The 17,357-nt window shown below is 43.5% G+C and overlaps 1 protein-coding gene across 3 annotated transcripts in view; it reads left to right on the top strand.

Moving 5' to 3' along the window:
- The first annotated feature begins 2,055 nt into the window (after nt 1–2,055).
- Nucleotides 2,056–17,357, top strand: part of TXNDC11 (thioredoxin domain containing 11) — a 63,293-nt gene continuing 47,991 nt past the window's right edge. The window contains exons 1-4 of one of the 3 annotated variants that reach the window (XM_007985937.3): nt 2,056–2,438; nt 8,651–8,867; nt 11,141–11,238; nt 14,220–14,349. In XM_007985937.3, coding sequence (XP_007984128.1) covers nt 2,185–2,438; nt 8,651–8,867; nt 11,141–11,238; nt 14,220–14,349 — 699 coding nt within the window. In that variant the 5' untranslated portion in view covers nt 2,056–2,184. The remainder of the gene's footprint in view (nt 2,439–8,650; nt 8,868–11,140; nt 11,239–14,219; nt 14,350–17,357) is intronic. The other 2 variants (XM_037989847.2, XM_037989846.2) reach the window with 2 other exon arrangements.

The following is a 17,357-nucleotide window of genomic DNA, read 5'->3' as shown; positions in this document are numbered from 1 at the left end:
TCGGAAGAACGTTCTGGGCCAGCTGCAGTGGTTCAGACTTGAGATCCCAGAACTCTGGGAGTCCAGAGCAGGAGGATCACTGGAGGCCAGGAGTTCAAGACCAGCCTGGGCAACACAGTGAGATCCCATCTCTACAAAAAATAAAAAAGAATGTTCTGCTGCCAGAGCAGCGCCCCAGTTGCTCAGAAAGTGAAGAGGAAAGGAGGCATCTTTTATTAATCCAGGGTGGTTTTCCGGCCAGTAAGACACTGCCTTGCATTTGCTCACAAAGGACTGTGGGTTTCGTGAGACAAACCACAGACAACAAAAGTACTTTGGACCTTACAAAGCCCTGTGCAAATGTCAGATGTCTTACGGAAGTGTAGGGTAAATTCTGTTCCAGCAACCTACAGTGAATGAGGACACTGGTGACTTTTGACCATATTTATTTTCTTTAGCCATAAATTGTGTAATTCTAATCTACACAAAGGAATCAACAGAAGTATAAATGGCAAATTAGAAGGTTAAAAAAACTCTATATTTTTTCTCTTAGCTTTTTAAAACAAGATTAACACTGTATGGTTGGGTTTGTAACATAGATAATAAGGGTAATAACAAAGGGGATGAGAGATAAGTTAAAAATAATTAAAGTAATTAATGTTATACTAGAAAATAGCTACTTTCTGCAAAATAAGGCAGTAAAGAAGGAACAAAAAGATGCGACAGGTGGGTGAAGTGGCTCATGCTTTTACATAATCCTAACGCTTTGAGAGGCCGAGGTGGGAGGATCGCTTGAGCCCAGGAGTTCAAGACCAGCCTAGGCAACATGGAGAGACCTTGTCTCTACAAAAAGTTAAAAAAAAAAAAAAAAAAAAAATATAGCTGGGCGTAGCGGCACACATCTGTGTTGCCTACTACTTGGGAGTCTGAGGGGGGTGGATTGCTTGAGCTGGGGTTGTCAAGCCCGCAGTGAGCTATGATTGCGCCATTGCACTCCAGCCTGGGTGACACCAGACCCTGTATCAAAAAACCACCAAAAAAAAAGGAGATACAGAAAACAAGTAGGAAAATGGTTGGTGTACATGAACTCCCAACATGTTGGGCCTGGGTGGTTGACACATTAAACGTCTGGCCAACCGAGCAAGACAGTCATTGATTGCCCCATTCTACATCCACAGAAGCAGAACCAGACAGGAAGTGATGAGATTTGCACCTGGGTCACATAGCTGACCTGTGGCAGCGGTGGCGTCTCAACTACTGGCTGTTTGCTGTGCCTTCTGTCTGTGGCATAACACCATATTGTCTTAATGCCCTCGAAAGTTTGTCTAGTTTGTAGTTACTGACATTGGAGGACAAGTCTTTTTTTAATTTTTTTACTTTTTGAGGCAGAGTCTCTCTCTCTCTCGCCCAGGCGGGAGTGCAATGGCGCGATCTCCGCTCACTGCCAACCTCCGCCTCCCGGGTTCGAGCAATTCTCTGCCTCAGCAGCTGGGATTACAGGCGCCCGCCACCAAGCCCGGCTAACAGTTTTGTATTTTTAGCAGAGACGAGGGTTCACCATGTTCGCCAGGCTGGTCTCGAACTCCTGGTCCCATGTAATCTGCCCGCCTTGGCTTCCCAAAGTGCTGCGATTACAGGCTTGAGCCACTGCGCTCGGCCGTGTTTTTTTTTTTTTTCCTTCAGTTAAGTGGGGATAAAAAACGGCACCTACGTGCTTCGGGGCCTGTAGTGAGTATGGACACGATTGCTGCCGTCGTTACGGCTCCTAAAACCCAGCGCGGCGAGACGAGACTACAGTGGTGTCAACGTTCCAAATGTCCCCCGCGGGCCTGATCCCAAGGCAGCAGTTTCTCCACGTCCCGCGACGGCGCCTGCGCAGACTCGCGAGCGGGGTCGCGGCCGGTGAGACGAAGGCGGGGCTGCGGGCGGGGCAGGCTTCCGCGCATTTACGTATGTGTAGGGCGTGGCTCGTTGGGGGCGGAGATTTGGGCGGTGTCGGCGCCCGCTCGGACTCCGTGAGCGGTGGGAGGAGCCGTGTGCTCTGGGGTGTGAGCTGGGGCGGACCCTGAGGCGGCGGCGCGGCTGACGTGGAGTGTCCGGGTTAGCGGGTGCGGCGAGCTGCGGGATTGGGGAGCGACGGGCCGGGACGGGCCTTCGGGCCCGAGGCGGCGGCGGCGGTATAAAGCCGGCGACGGGGAGCATGTAATGTCGGAATGCGGAGGCCGCGGCGGCGGCAGCAGCAGCAGCGAGGACGCCGAGGACGAGGGAGGGGGTGGCGGCGGCCCCGCGGGCTCCGACTGCCTCAGCCCGAGCCCGGCCCCGGCCACAGCGTCCTCGGCGGGGCGACTCCGTCGCGGGCTGCGTGGCGCCTCCCTCATGGCGCGCCAGCGGCCCGAGCTGCTCTGCGGGGCCGTGGCGCTTGGCTGCGCGCTGCTCCTCACCCTCAAGTTCACCTGCAGGTGAGGCGGCCCGGACCCCGGGGCCCCGGTGCGGCGCTCCCCCTGCTCTGCCGCCTGGAGCCTGCAGGGCCGGGTCGCAGCGGCCTCCGCCGGGGAAGTCGGGCCTGACCTTGCCCGGGACTGCCGGCCCCTCCTGGAGCCTGCAGCCACGGCCTCCCACCTTCCCCTTGCCCCGGCCCGCCCGCGGACATTATGGCGAGGCTTCCGGGTGCAGCCCCGCGCCCCATCGTCCCGCTTCAGTGACGAGGGAGGAGGGTCAGGGGTGCTCCTCACCTGTGGGAGTCTCTAGGGGTAGACCTGTCACTTCGGCCCAGGCTGTAGGACCCTCATTTCTCACCGATTTCATTCCCCTTAAGCTTCCGGTGTAAGTGATCCACAACCGTCTGAGAGTTCCAGACCGCTTTTGGAATTCCCGCTGTCATTGATCTAACGATCATTATTTTGAGACAGAGTCACGCTCTGTCGCCCAGGCAGGAGTGCAGTGGTGCGATCTCGGCTCACTGCAACCTCCGCCTCCCGGGTTCAAGGGATTCTCCTGCCTCAGCCTCCCGAGTAGCTCGGATCACAGGCTCGCGCCACCATGCCTAGCTAATTTTTGTGTTTTTAGTAGAGACGGGGTTTCACCATGTTGGCCAGGCTGGTCTCGAACTCCTAACGTCACGTGATCCACCCGCCTTGGCCTCCCAAAATGCTGAGATTTACAGCCTAGAGCCCCCGCACCCAGCTTGATCTAACGATTATTTATCTGCACCTACTATGTGCCGGACACTTGTCCAGGCGAACTCTTCGCTCCCTTGAGTGGATGGGACAGTGAGCAAGTAAACATAATTTTTTAAAGCTTCAGTGCTATGTAGGGCATAGAAACGATGGCGGTGAGGAAAGACTGCCTAAGGAAGTGACATTTGAAGCTTATACAAAAAGGAGAAGGGACCAGCGCTGGGAAGATCTGGGGGGAGCGTGTCCAAGGTAGAGCGAACAGCAAATGTGGAGGTTCTGAGGCTGGACAAGCTTGGTGTTTCCCTGGAATTGATAAAAAGACCTGACAGTAGGCTGGGGTGTAGGGAGTAGGTAAATGAAAGCTCATGTGTGTCTTTTCAGGAATGTACACACATACAAAATTAACTTTATATTTCAGGTGTACTTCTGGTCTCCCAAATCAACAGTGGGTCTTTTGGGATCCCAATTTGTGTGATCTGTATTGCTGCTATGATCATAATCTGTGATTTCACGTTGGAACATTTTTTAGTTTATTTAGCACGATATGCGGCTGGTTGTCAAAGAGGTGTCAAAAGATTGGGGATTTTAGTGGAAAGATAAATTATAATAACTCTCAGTGAGCATTTTCCATGGGCCAGGTACTGTACTGTCAGCAGGGTTTCTCAGTCTTGGCACTGTTGATATTTTGGGTCAGATAGTTCTGTGTTGTGGGTGCTGCCCTGTGCACTGTAGGATGTTTAGCAGCATCCCTGGCCTCTACCCACTAGATACCAGTAGCACACCCCACAAGATGTAACAACCCACAATGGCTTCTGACATTGTTAGATGTCCCCTGGGAGCAGAACTGCCTGCTTGGGAACCACTGTTTCCATGAATGCATTTATTCATTTAATACATAATTGAGAGCCTAGTATGGGTGTCATTTAAATCTCACAGAACCCATTAAAGTTCGAATATACTGTTTTCTTTCCCAATGCACAGATGAAGGAGTCCAGCCTTTGTGATGTTTCAGAACCTGCCCCAAATCACACCCACATGTTAAGTGACTGAGCTGGAATTTGAATCATTTATTGTCAGGACCTAGATTCTTAACCTTGTACTTTATTATTGTCTCCCACAAGGACAATGTACAAAGTATTTTAGAAGGTAGAGTGTTGCGAGGTGACATTTAGGTTCAAATTAGGAAGAGAGGTTCCCCACTCCAGGGGTGTGGAGTTTATTTACATCGGTTTGTTAAAGTATGGAAATAATGGTTAATGTTTGTTCTGAGACAGCATGACTTAATTGATATGGAAGTCCTTTGAGATTCAGAAGGAAGAGAGTAAATCCAGTTACTAGAGTAGGCAAAATGAAATCCTTTCTTGCTTCAGGCAAGGAGCGTGAACCAGTAAATGGCTGCTGCTTCATCTTCTTTAAGTGTCACTGGCAAATTTGACCGTCTTTGAATAGACTCAGATTAATTTTTTTAGGGTCATCTTTGAATGATGTGATGATACTATTTATTGATGTACAACTGGCTAACATTTCTACCTCCCTTTTCCTCTTTCACTTTTAAGATCTTTCCTTTAATAAGGCTTAAGGGAGAATAGGATTTTTTAAAATCTCAGCTCACCGCAACCTCCACCTCCTGGGATCAAGTGATTCTCCTGCCTCAGCCTCCTGAGTAGCTGGGATTACAGGTGTGCACCACCACACCCAGCTAATTTTTGTATTTTTAGTAGAGATTAGGTTTCACCATGTTGACCAGGCTGGTCTTGAACTCCTGACCTCAGGTGATCCTCCTACCTCAGCCTCCCAAAGTGCTGGGATTACAGGCGTGAGCCACCGCTCCTGGCCTAGGAATTTTTTTTTTTTTTTTTTAATTTTTACGAACAGCTCCAGGCTTGAAATAAATGACTGCTCTCTTCAATGTCTGTGGCTCGGCTGAGTTCAAACCAGATAATATGGAAAAGGTTGATTTGAGGTTGAGCCACAGTGAATAATTGTGCATTTCTGGGCATCTAATCTTTACTTACCTCTGTCTCTTCATCCTGCTCACCTTTCTTTTACCTTGATTTAGAGGCAAAAAAAATTGTGTGTAGATACGTATGTATGTATACATGTATTTATTTTGCTTTATTCCATTTTGTAATTTCAAAGCTGCCTCAAATGGTCTTTGCAAGGAAGTGGTGTAAGGTATGAATTTCATATGAAAATTGGGGTTTCAACAGGCTTTTTTTTTTTTTTTTTATGTTGCCCAGGCTGGAGTGCAGTGGCTATTCATAGGTGCAATTATGGCATGCTACAGCCTCAGACTGCGGGGCTCAAGTATTTCTCCTGCCTCAGCCTCCAGAGTATAGTAGTAGCTGGGACTATAGGCACATGCCACTGGCTCAGCAACAACAGGCTGCCTTATTTGCAACCAACTCTTGAGTTTTTTGTACACGAGACATAACCCTCATCGCTGCAGGAAATCTTTGCTCTAGGTATAGTTTTCTAAAACGTGAAGCAGATTGATGAGTTAAATAGAAACTCACCAATGTTTCTGATGGAGTTGAGGCCAGTGTTTCTTCTCCCTGGCTAATATTTGATTTTTGATTGGCCTTGTACTTTCTCTGGCCCATTTGGGAATGCTTCTGAATATGCAGAGCGAAATTACTGAGTTGCTCTTTATCCTTTCTTCTGCTGTCAGACCTACATTTTTCCTCAGATTGCGTTATCTGATGCTTACATTGCGTTTTTGTTTTTGTTTTTTTTTCTTTTTTCTTTTGAGATGGAGTTTTGCTCTTGTTTCCCAGTCTGGAGTGCAATGGAGTGATCTTGGCTTACAGCAACCTCTGCCTCCCGTGTTCAAGCGATTCTTCTGCCTCGGCCTCCCAAGTGGCTGGGATTACAGGTGTGCACCACCATGCCCGGCTAATTTTGTATTTTTAGTAGAAGTGGGGTTTCACTGTGTTGGTCAGGCTGGTCTCAAACTCCTGACCTCATGTGATCCACCCGCCTCGGCCTCCCAAAGTGCTGGGATTACAGGCCTGAGCCACCACGCTTGACCATATGCAGTTTGAATGGTAGAAAAATAATTTCTCCAAAGAGTAGAATTTTGGATCTCTTGAAAACATGTCCCTTTTTTTTTTTTCCTGTAGTGCCCTCCCCACCTCTTACATGGCTATCTTCTTGTCATTCAGGTCTCAGAGCTTAAATTATAGCACCTCCCAAACCACCATGCCATCAGAGTAGTTGCCGTGTCCTTCTGTATATCACTTTGTTAAATTTTTCACATAGCAGCGAGCATGTTGTATATTTTTATTTTTTACACATTTGATGTTTTTCTTGTCTTCCTCCCCTAGAAAGTGATCTCCTCGACAACACACAGTGCTAGCTGCTGCAGCCTCAGTACTTATTCCCAAAGCATAGTCACAGCTGCTCAGTAAAGAATTTTTGAATAATTGTGTAAGTGATTGAGTTTTTCGGGTTATGAAGGCATTCTGTGTAGACTGAAAGCTCTCTGATTGAAAGTTAAAATATTAGTTTGAGTGAATAAATAGGTGACTTGCTCTGTTGAATACTTCTGCCTGTTCTGGAATTTCATATAAATGCAGTCATAGTGCATGTACTCTTTAGCACCTTTTTCACTCAGCATAATCATTTTGAGACTCATCCCAGTTATAACATATATGAGTAGGTTTTGTTTTTCGTTTTTATTGTGGAGTAACAATTAAGTAAACTGGGGTAAGAATATACCCCAGTTTATCATTTTACCTCATGAGTCATGCCAGCTTTCTTATGCTTACTGTTTACATAGTTTTTCTTTTCTTATCCTTATGCCTTTATCCTACATCTTTATATTTAAACTATATCTTGTTTAGATAGTGCATAATTGGGTCTTGCTTTATCCTGTCTGGCAGTCTGTTCCTCCCAATTAGGTTGCTTCCTTTTTTTTTTTTTTTTTTTTGAGAGGCATAGTCTTGCTCTGTTGCCCAGGCTGAGTGCAGTGGTGTGATCTCAGTTTACTGCAACGTACACGATTCTCCTGCCTCAGCCTTCCAAGTAGCTGGGACTACAGGCCCCAGCCACCACGCCCAGCTAATTTTCTGTATTTTTTTAGTAGAGACCGGGCTTCACCGTGTTAGCTAGGATGGTCTCCATCTTCTGACCTCGTGATCTGCCCAGCTTGGCTTCCCAAAGTGCTGTGATTACAGGCGTGAGCCACCGCACCTGGCCCCTCCTTTTATATGTAATGTAATTGTTGATGTAGTTGGGTTTAAGTGTACCTTTGTGCTCCTCGTTTTCCATTTGTACCTTCTGGCTTCTTTTCTTGTTCCTTCCTTTCTTTTTTTTTTTAAATGGAGTTTTGCTCCTGTCACCTAGGCTAGAGTGCAATGGTGCAACCTCGGCTCTCTGCAACCTCTGCCTCCTGGGTTCAAGCGATTACAGGCGCCTATCACCACATCCAGCTACTTTTTTATTTTGAGTAGAGATGGGGTTTCACCATGGCCAGGCTGGTCTTGAACTCCTGACCTCAGGAGATCTGCCTACCTCAGCCTCCCAAAGTGCTGGGATTACAGGTGTGAGTCAACCGCGCCTGGCCTCCTTTACTTTCTTTGGGGTTAATCTAATCGTTTTTTAGGTTTCCATGTTTATATTCTCTGTTTATCTCGTTTAGATAGTGCATAATTGGGTCTCCGTTGTTTCTTAGCAAACCTGCTATAATCGTTTTATGGTATGTGAGTGCAGCTACGTGGACAGCTCAGGTTGTTTACTAGGGCCCTTCTACTTAGTGGAATGCAGCCTGGGCCTAGACCTTTAGGTCTTGATGAGGAAAGTTACTTCTGACCACTTGTTTGTCCAGTGTTATTTTCTTTTTCCTCCTGATCTCTTTCTTGTGGGAAACTCAAGTGTTCAAAAAGCCCATTTTCCAGTTAAATAGGTTGTTGCTTTGTTACTCATCTTCATTAGTCTTAGGATTATGATATATATCTGGAAGAATGTATATTATTGTTTAATTGTTACTGTTAGCTGAATGCCCTGGATAAGTACAAGCCAACTCCAGCAATAAGCTTAATGCTTTCTCAAAGTTGAGTTGACTGTGAGCATCTCACATGGAAATCATTAGTGGTAGTGTACATGCTCCCTCACCGTAATTCTGAGCTCGCATGCTGGTGGTTCTAAACCCTTGGAGATAAGTGGCTTCTTTGGAGAGCCAGGCTGCAGAAAAAGGAGGATGAAGTCTTTGAGGTGTGGGGGGCAGGCATATGGATTATTCAAAGACATCCTCCTCTGCTCTCCACTGCCCTTCCAGCCTATACCTAGGGGACAGAATCTCAGGAATTGTTTCCAACATATTATTCATGTCTTGCATTTGCTCAGCCAGATGTTGCCTTTCTAGGGCAGTGATTTTGGGACTCCATTTTCTTATTCAAAAGAGGATTTTTCTTTTAAGCTTCGTTCTATTTCCACAGAGCTATTTTTAGAAGAAGATAAACTAAGCAATCTTTTCTGTGTTTGCTCTTTTTTAGTCGAGCAAAAGATGTGATAATACCAGCAAAGCCACCTGTCAGCTTTTTCTCCCCGAGGTCTCCAGTGCTTGACCTCTTCCAGGGACAGCTGGACTATGCAGAGTACATTCGCCGGGACTCAGAGGTGGTACTGCTGTTCTTCTATGCCCCTTGGTGTGGACAGTCCATCGCTGCCAGGGCAGAAATTCAGCAAGCAGCAAGTCGGCTTTCAGACCAGGTAATGCTCACATTCAGCTTAAGAATCCAATGACTTTCAGTCTTGTATGTAGGGCAGGATGTCCCCACAGAGACACCTTGCCCAATGGGCAGACTTTGCCAAGGTGAACTCTGGGATTCCTTTCTAAGTTACAGAGCCTTCTGTAAAGCAACCAAAAGGATTTCCAAATGTGGTGACTATAGTCCGAGGCAAGTGTGGGAGCAGATTCTGAATCTCATAACACAGGCCAGTGCTCATCCTGGGGTGCCATACTGTTTGGTTTAAGCATTAAAAAAGGTAGAGGGACTAAAAATCCTAATTCTTGCATATCCATTTGATATTTGCTCGTTAGGTTTATTTATTTATTTATATTATATTTTATTATTATTATTTTTGAGACGGAGTGTCGCTCTGTCACTGGAGTGCAGTGGCGCAATCTCAGCTCACTGCAAGCTCTGCCTCCCGAGTAGTTCACACCATTCTCCCTACTCAGCCTCCTGAGTAGCTGGGACTACAGGCACCCGCCACCATACCCAGCTAATTTTTTGTATTTTTAGTAGAGACGGGGTTTCACTGTGTTAGCCAGGAGGTCTCCATCTCCTGACCTTGTGATCCACCCGCGTTGGCCTCCCAGAGTGCTGGGATTACAGGCTTAAGCCACCACGCTCGGCTGCTAGTTAGGTATTTCAGGTAAGAAAATTTGTGTATGATATGACTACATTGTAACAAGGCCGACCTTTTTAATGTTGGGACCAGAACTATATTCAACAGATAAGGAATGCCACCTTTGGGCTAGGTAAAAAAGATATATAGGCAAATAAGTCACCTGTTATGGCAGTGGTTTTCAGCCCAGTGGACCCCAGTTGCACTTTAGAAAATAAGTATTTTTTGATGTCCCCTTTTCTTCCTGAAAAGGAATTCATAGATGATAAATTTTTCCTATACATGTAATTTCAAAATAATCTAATGCACTGACTGGAACATAAAGTTGGGGGGGAAAAAGTAATTTGTAACTAAATTATATATATTTTAGTATATAAGTGCACAGTCAGAACGGGTCCATATACCTTTATGTAGAACCGCTATGAGTGGGATAGTTACAAATGTAGACTGATAAAGGTGATATGTTGGTGACTTACCTGCCATAGGGACAGTGCTCTTAGTAGTTGATTATCCTAAATGGTGAACAATCTTGGTAAAATCCTGAACCACACAAGCCCTTTCTGCTCTCAGTTTACATAGAAGTTGCTTTCCTGAAAAATCCAGTGAACACAAAAAACATGCTTTAGATTCACATGTAAAATGGAGCTAGGTTCTGGGCTTGGATAATAACAGTTTTTCCCCAACATCAGTGTTTGGCAGGCATTTTGAACTCCTTTGGAATGCTATGGATGATTCTTCTGTGTACAAAGCAGGTTTGAGTGTAGCGGGACATCTACCAATGTCCCTGCCCTACATATGCACTGTAGCTTCCCCCAGTCATTGCAGCAAGCAAAAAGCATCCCACAGATTTCTGAGACTCTCCTGCTCAGAACCAGTGATCTGAAGTAACGTGTGTAGGCAGCCGAGTTCCAGAAGTTCATTTGGAACTCTCAGTTGGTTTTTCTTAGAAACTGTGGAGCCTTCCAAATTTAGAGAACAGAGTTCATGTTGCCCATGTTGGGCACAAGAGGGAAATCTATTGTGTTTTATTAATAGGTGTGAATTGGCTACCTTACTGTCAACCTAAGCAGTATGTCCTTCTGAGTGATAGCATTAGTATAATAATAATGATACTCTGGTGCGCCAGGCCCTGTGCTAATTCTCAACCACTTGCAAGCCGATGCTGTTAGCCCTGTTTTTCTGAAGCAGGACCGCAGGCGTAAGGGGTGAAGCAGTTTGTTTACAATCACATAGTGACAGGTGGTGGGGGTTATAGTGCAATCCAGCGACTGCTGCTGCTTTTTTTTAAAAAAGATTTCAGCTTCTTCCAAATTGAGAGCTTACTCTTCCATGTACTCAGTAGGGAAAAAAGTGGGTTTATTTTTGGAAACACACAAAAATCTTTTGAACTGTACTGCATGGTAAGATTGGTAAACATGGTCCAAATCCTGGCTGGACATCATAGATAAGAGTATGTCTTTCTTTTTTATTTTAGTGATAAATGATGACCTTTGAAAACTCAAAACAGTTTTTTTTCGTACTTTCTGTTTCAGTGAGAGAGGAATAGTTCCATTTTTAATTTCATCTTTTAAATCTTGGTAACTTTTCAGTTGTTATTCACAGTCATTTGAAACCCTTTTTTGGCTCTGCAGGTGGTGTTTGTGGCAATTAACTGTTGGTGGAACCAGGGGAAATGCAGAAAACAGAAACACTTCTTTTATTTTCCTGTAATATATCTATATCATCGGAGGTAAGAACTTTTTAAATAGGTTTCTCATTCCAGTTTGGTTTGCCAGTTTATAAATGAATTTTGCATCTTTTCTATATTAAAATATTAGATACTCACTACAGAAAATTTAGATAATACAGATAAGCAAAAATAAAAGATCTGGATAATCCACCCCCCTTTTTAAAGCTAAACCTGGGATCAGGCAGTAATACTATTTCCTAAACTGCTTTTCTCACTTTTTTGAGCATCTTTTCATGTCATTACACATTTCACAGCATTGTTTTTCAAAGTACCGATTACTCCAATGTATTTCAGATATTGTAAGAGTGTTTTGTAAATCCACCAAATGTCTTATCCTTTCACCTGGAGGCATAGCAGAGTCCAGAGTGTATCTTACCATCTTTTCTATTGGGAAGAAAATTACTACAGGTACACAGTCCCATGTCCATAATTCTGAAGTCACGAAGAGGGCTGAAAAATGGAAAGAGTTTTATTTTATCTTATTTAATTTTTTTTTGAGACAGAGTTTAGCTTTTGTTGCCCAGGCTGGAGTGCAGTGGTGCAATCTCGGCTCACTGCAGCCTCTGCCTCCGGGTTCAAGCAGTTTTCCTGTCTCAGCCTCCCAAGTAGCTGGGATTACAGGCGCCTGCCACCATGCCTGGCTCATTTTTGTATTTTTAGTAGAGACAGGGTTTTACCATGTTGGCCAGGCTGGTCTCAACCTGGGCTGTACTAGAGTACAGCCCAGACCCTGCTGTGAATGATAAGTAATGTCTAAAAATCTGACTTGATAGGACTTTGGACTTTGGACTTTGTTCAGGGTGATTGGCTTGAAGTTTGTTGAAGGTAAAATGGGTAAAGGAGATTTGATTAATAGAGAGCTTTGCTTTTTCCTTCTAAACTTCTTGGGCCATAATCACTGGGGATTTATAGCAGACATCAACAAACAACGATTTGTGGGTTCTCTGTCACATTCCATCCCATTTCTGTGTCTGTAACATAAGCTGTTGTCTGGCACACAGTATTGACTCCCAGGAACTATTAGATAGTATTTGGGCAAAAACACACTTTCTTACTCCATCTCTACCCCCACGTTTTCCTCTGGATATTAGAAGTTTGTGTTTTAATATTTGTAGTAACAAGCCAGTGTTTGCTTAGGGACCACTAAGATGATTTTCAGATTTCTTCCCCACTTTTTGGCCAGTAACTTAGAGGTTCTGCCTTTACGTGGAAGGTTCAAGTACAGGCTTTTTCGGATACAGGAATACTTTCTCAGAGTTACTCTTTTTGTTTTAAAGGTAAGTATAAGGTGGTACTTAACTCTGTGCTCTGTAATGGGATGATGAGCTTGCCCTGCTGAAGTCCTTGCATTTCTTTTTGGCTTTGAAAAAGGGCATGGAAGCCTAGTTGGGGGGTATAGTCCTTTCAGGCTGCTCAGAGGTGGACTTAATGTGATGTGACATTAAAATCAGAAGAGTTCCATGGAATCAAGTACAAATGTCATTTTCGGATATGTGGGTATACAGTATTGTCAAATATGTATGTATATTTGTTTACTTAGCTTTTGCAGAAAGATTGAAGGGACCTTGAAGGAACTTTAGGAATATGTCCAACCTTCTTATTTTACAGATGAGGAATTTGAGGTGGCATGCACCTTGAAATGCCTGCCTCCACACCCCTGTCTTAGTGTTGTTGGGTTTTATAAGTCACTAGGACCCTTGTAATATCACACCAGGAAAACTCAGCAAAGCCTCTTGGCCTGAGTAGTTGAGGTTTCCAGATTGGTAGCTCCTTTTTCTGGAATAAGTTAGATGCTTTTTTGATTTCTTCCTTTAAATTAAAAATTATTGGTGGTTGATGGGGTTGGTGGTGGTGGTAATTTTTAGACTGAACTAATTTGTAGTAAGTCTTGATTTGGTCGAATTCTTAACTGTCTCACAGCTGTACATGTAGAGAATGCTGTTTTCACTTTTTTTCATGCTAATATTCCTTTGACATCATTCTGCAGTGCACATTGAAGAATTGTGTTTATCTCATCACTGTGTGTGTGTGTGTGTTTGTGTGTGTCTGTGTGTGTGTGTGTCTATGTGAATTTCTGTAACCATGTATTCTAGTATTATAATCACAGCCTTTATAAAATCTTCACTGGGCTCTATTGTTACTGTTAACAGTAAGCTTAATGTCAATTTCTGTTTAGAGATAAGAATGATTATGCAGTTGTTGAATTTCACCATAACCCCCCACCCTTGCCACCTACCATCCAATTATATATGGGCAGTGTCTGTATTGCGTGAGATTGAAGAGAGGCACATGAGAATTCTGATTAGCTTAGAAGGATAACTGAATGGTGGTGGTATTACTTAGTGGCACTGAATCAAATTGTGTGTGTTCCCAGGCACAATTGGAGGGGAAAGGAAGACAGATCATTTATACTGGTCACTGACTTCAGACCTTCACATAATTTGTTGTTGTTGTAATAAAGCTTCAAATAAGTTTAAGGTTCATTCAGTGATCCTTTGTCCGCCTTTTTCTTTTTAGTAGGGCAAGGGCCAACTGTTCAACCTGTCCCTTACCTTACAGTGACTAGTAGAAGGAAAATCTGCCCGCCTACATTGAATTGTATAGTTAAATCCTGGAATCCCTTAGCATGAGGTCAATTTCCAGGGTTGTCTTTCTGTTTTGTTTTTAAAAGAAATATTGTGGGAATTAATTTTTTTTTCAGAGACAAGAATAAATTTTTTTGTTTGGCAATTCAGTTTGCAGTTGAATTCAAGATCATAGAAGGATAGGGGCTGCTTCCGCCTCTCCTCACCTAAAATGCTTATTCTTAATTCTCTGGTCACCTCCTGAGCAAAGCAGGCTACTGATCTGTGACTTGGTTGGATCCCAAAGCAAGACATTTTCATTTTGTGGTGGTGATGATTTTAGTTCTACATTACAGGCTTAATGCATGGTGTATTATTTTTATTATTTTTATTTTTATTTTTATTTTTTGGCACTAGTTTTGGACCAATCGAATACAAAGGCCCCATGAGTGCTGTTTACATTGAGAAGTTTGTCCGCCGGGTGATGAAACCACTTCTCTACATCCCATCTCAATCAGAATTACTAGATTTTCTCTCAAACTACGAGGTACTTGTCTTTCATATCTCCTCCTCCATACTCAAGGCCTTTCACTGGGTTGTATTGGATTGTTTGTATTAAAGGGGTTTTAAAAAAAACCTCCTGAATTGCAGCAAGTCAAAGGTCATGTGATGCATCAGCCCCAGTTAAATGCTTTCTGAGATACTGACTGTAAGGATGGTTTGTCCAAGAGAGTTTTAAGAGAATAGAGTACTAGCAAAATCTTTGTTTTTTTGTTAGGGAATTTTCAACAGATTTTCATCTTGCCTCACAATTAACTTAGATGAGAATTAACTTACAATTTCTGTGCAGCTGCAAATTTCTAAGAATATTATTTGACACTTCTCATAGCATTGTACTATGAGATACCTGGTTTTTCTTGTTAGTTGTAGTTTGTTTTTTTTGAAAACTGGAAATATGTTTCCTTCCATGTTATGAAGTATATAACTATTTCAAGGTCTTATTTACAGAAAGTTTTCTAACTTTACTAATGTAGCTTCTTTCCTGCTTCTCCATTGCCAACTTCAACCCTTGGTAAATTATTTTTATAGTTTTTTTTTTTTTTTTTGAGACAGAGTCTTGCTCTGACACCCAGGCTGGAGTGTGATATCAGCTCACTGCAGCCTCCCCTCCCGGGTTCAAGTGCTTCTTGTGCCTCAGCCACCCAAGTAGTTGGGATTACAGGCATGTGCCACCACGCCCAGCTAATTTTTGTATTTTTACTAAAGAGGGTTTTGCCGTGTTGGCCAGGCTGGTCTTGAACTCTGGGCCTCAAGTGATCCTCCCATGTTGGCCTCCCAAAGTGTTGGGATTACAGATATGAGCCACCATGCCCAGCCCTATAGGATCTTTAATGCTGGTTAAGAATGACTTCTTATTGTGAGGCCAGTATTGGGATTATTAAAATATGTAACCTCAAAAGTTGTAAAAGTAGTTCTGCAAAAAATTCACTGGAGCAAGTATAAAATCATACTTGAGTACAAGTAAAATGATACTTAGGTACGACAAAATCAAGACCATAAATATCTGATAGAGATAAAAAACCATGTAAATCCAGACCTTCCCGACAGTTTAGAATTGTGGCTAGTTGAATTTTACTGTTCGCACTATTTATATTCTGTGTGGATTGGATACAAATTTTTTTACCAGAACATCAGTATAGCTTTTTTCAATCGTGTTAGAAACTCTACATATGTGTAAAATGTTAGCAGAGATTCCCCAAGCAGCAGTATGAATATCTAGTTATTCTGCTTACAGTTCTTAGCTATGCATCAGAATAAATATTCCTTAATTACATAGATAGCAGATGGATGTCTGTGCACCTCAAAGGCCTGCCTCTCATTTTCCCTGGGCAGGCTGGTGGGTGAGGGCTATATTAAGAGACAGGGTACTGGGGCCTGATCCCTTTGGCACACTCACTGGATCTGTGACTTCGGGCGGGTTACTTACTTCCTGGGCATCAGGGGCCTGGGCCAGGGTGTCCTTGAGATTCCTTCTAATAGTAAAGTTGTGATAAGTGGGTTTTGACATGGATCTGCAGTGGGTTACAGCCAGAGCGACTCGAGATGGCACAGCAAAATGGTGAAGAATCAGGAGTCAGACAGACCTGCTTTTAGCAGTACTCTTATTTATTTATTTATTTATTTATTTATTTATTTATTTATTTATTTTTGACATGGTCTCACTCTGTTACCCAGGCTGGAGTGCAGTGGCGTGATCTTGGCTCACTGAAACCTCCATCTCTTGGGTTCAAGTGATTCTTCTGCCTCAGTCTCCTAAGTAGCTGGGATTACAGGCATGCACCATCATACCTGGCTAATTTTTTGTATTTTTAGTAGAGATGGGGTTTCACTCTGTTGGCCAGGCTGGATTATTTTATTTTTTTGAGATAGGGTTTCACTCTGTCACCTAGGCTGGAGTGCGGTGGTGCCATCTTGGCTCAAGCGATCCTTCTGCTTCAGCCTCACAAAGTGCTGGGATTACAGGCATCAGCCACCGTGCCCAGCCCAGCAGTACTTTAAAAGACTATGCTCCAAGTATTGATTTGGAGTTCATGTTAGACTCACTAATCTGATTATATTACTGCTGGTGACATTTAAAACATTACATTAAAGTTTTTTGGCAGCCCACTGAATTAGAGTGATGTACAACAGTGATTAAGCTGGACTGCCTTTAAAATGGGAACCACAAGAGTGCTACCAAGATGGGGTCCCTCGATCACTTCTGTCAGCCTTTAAAATGACTTCCTCCCAAAAGCTGTGGCTTTTATCAGGTTAGTGTCATCTTTTGCTGGGCTTCTCACTGAGATGAGATTGTCTCATTAGCAAGAGATAGATAGTACTTGATTAATTGTGAAATAACTCACTAGTGAAGCCCAGCATGACACTTGTGAAACCATTTGTCTTGCAAAATATACCAAATAGCACAGCCTAGAAAATGTGTCAGTTTCACACATATTGCCTATAATATAGACACAGAATTCTCCATCCGGAAATGAAGCCACTGTTGTGGTTTTGACGGTTGAATGATTAGGAAAGTTAAGGAATTTTTGGAGTCCCTGGAGTAGAGCACAATCAGCTTTTGAATATTCTGCTAAGTTTGGGTTTCTCAACCTTGGCACAGTTGACATTGGAGGTCAGATAATTCTGTGGTTTGAGGGCCTGTCCTGTTCTTGGCAGGATATTTAGCAGTATCCCTGGCCTCCACCCACTGCATGTTGGTAGCACCCTTTTCTCCCCTGAGTTGTGACAACCAAAAATATCTGCAGACCTTGCCAAATACCCCTTAGGAGGCAAAATTCCCCCAGTTAAGAGCTACTGCTCTGAATAATTGAGTTTTCCCAATTAAGGCCTTAAGAGGAAGAAAACACATCTTTTTTCATGTGGCTCTCAGAAGGCCTTAATTTAATAATTAAAAGTTTATCTGCTTATAATGGTGACAGTAGAGAGAAGATGAAAACTAAACAGTGCCTTGACTAGAGAATGCTGGAAAGTTATCGGGGGGGAATTATAGCTAGG

This window comes from Chlorocebus sabaeus, chromosome 5, assembly GCF_047675955.1.
Source record: "Chlorocebus sabaeus isolate Y175 chromosome 5, mChlSab1.0.hap1, whole genome shotgun sequence".
NCBI classification, from domain to species: Eukaryota; Metazoa; Chordata; class Mammalia; order Primates; family Cercopithecidae; genus Chlorocebus; species Chlorocebus sabaeus.
The sequence above is the reverse complement of the archived record's forward strand: the minus strand, read 5'-3'. Positions and strand labels throughout refer to the sequence as shown.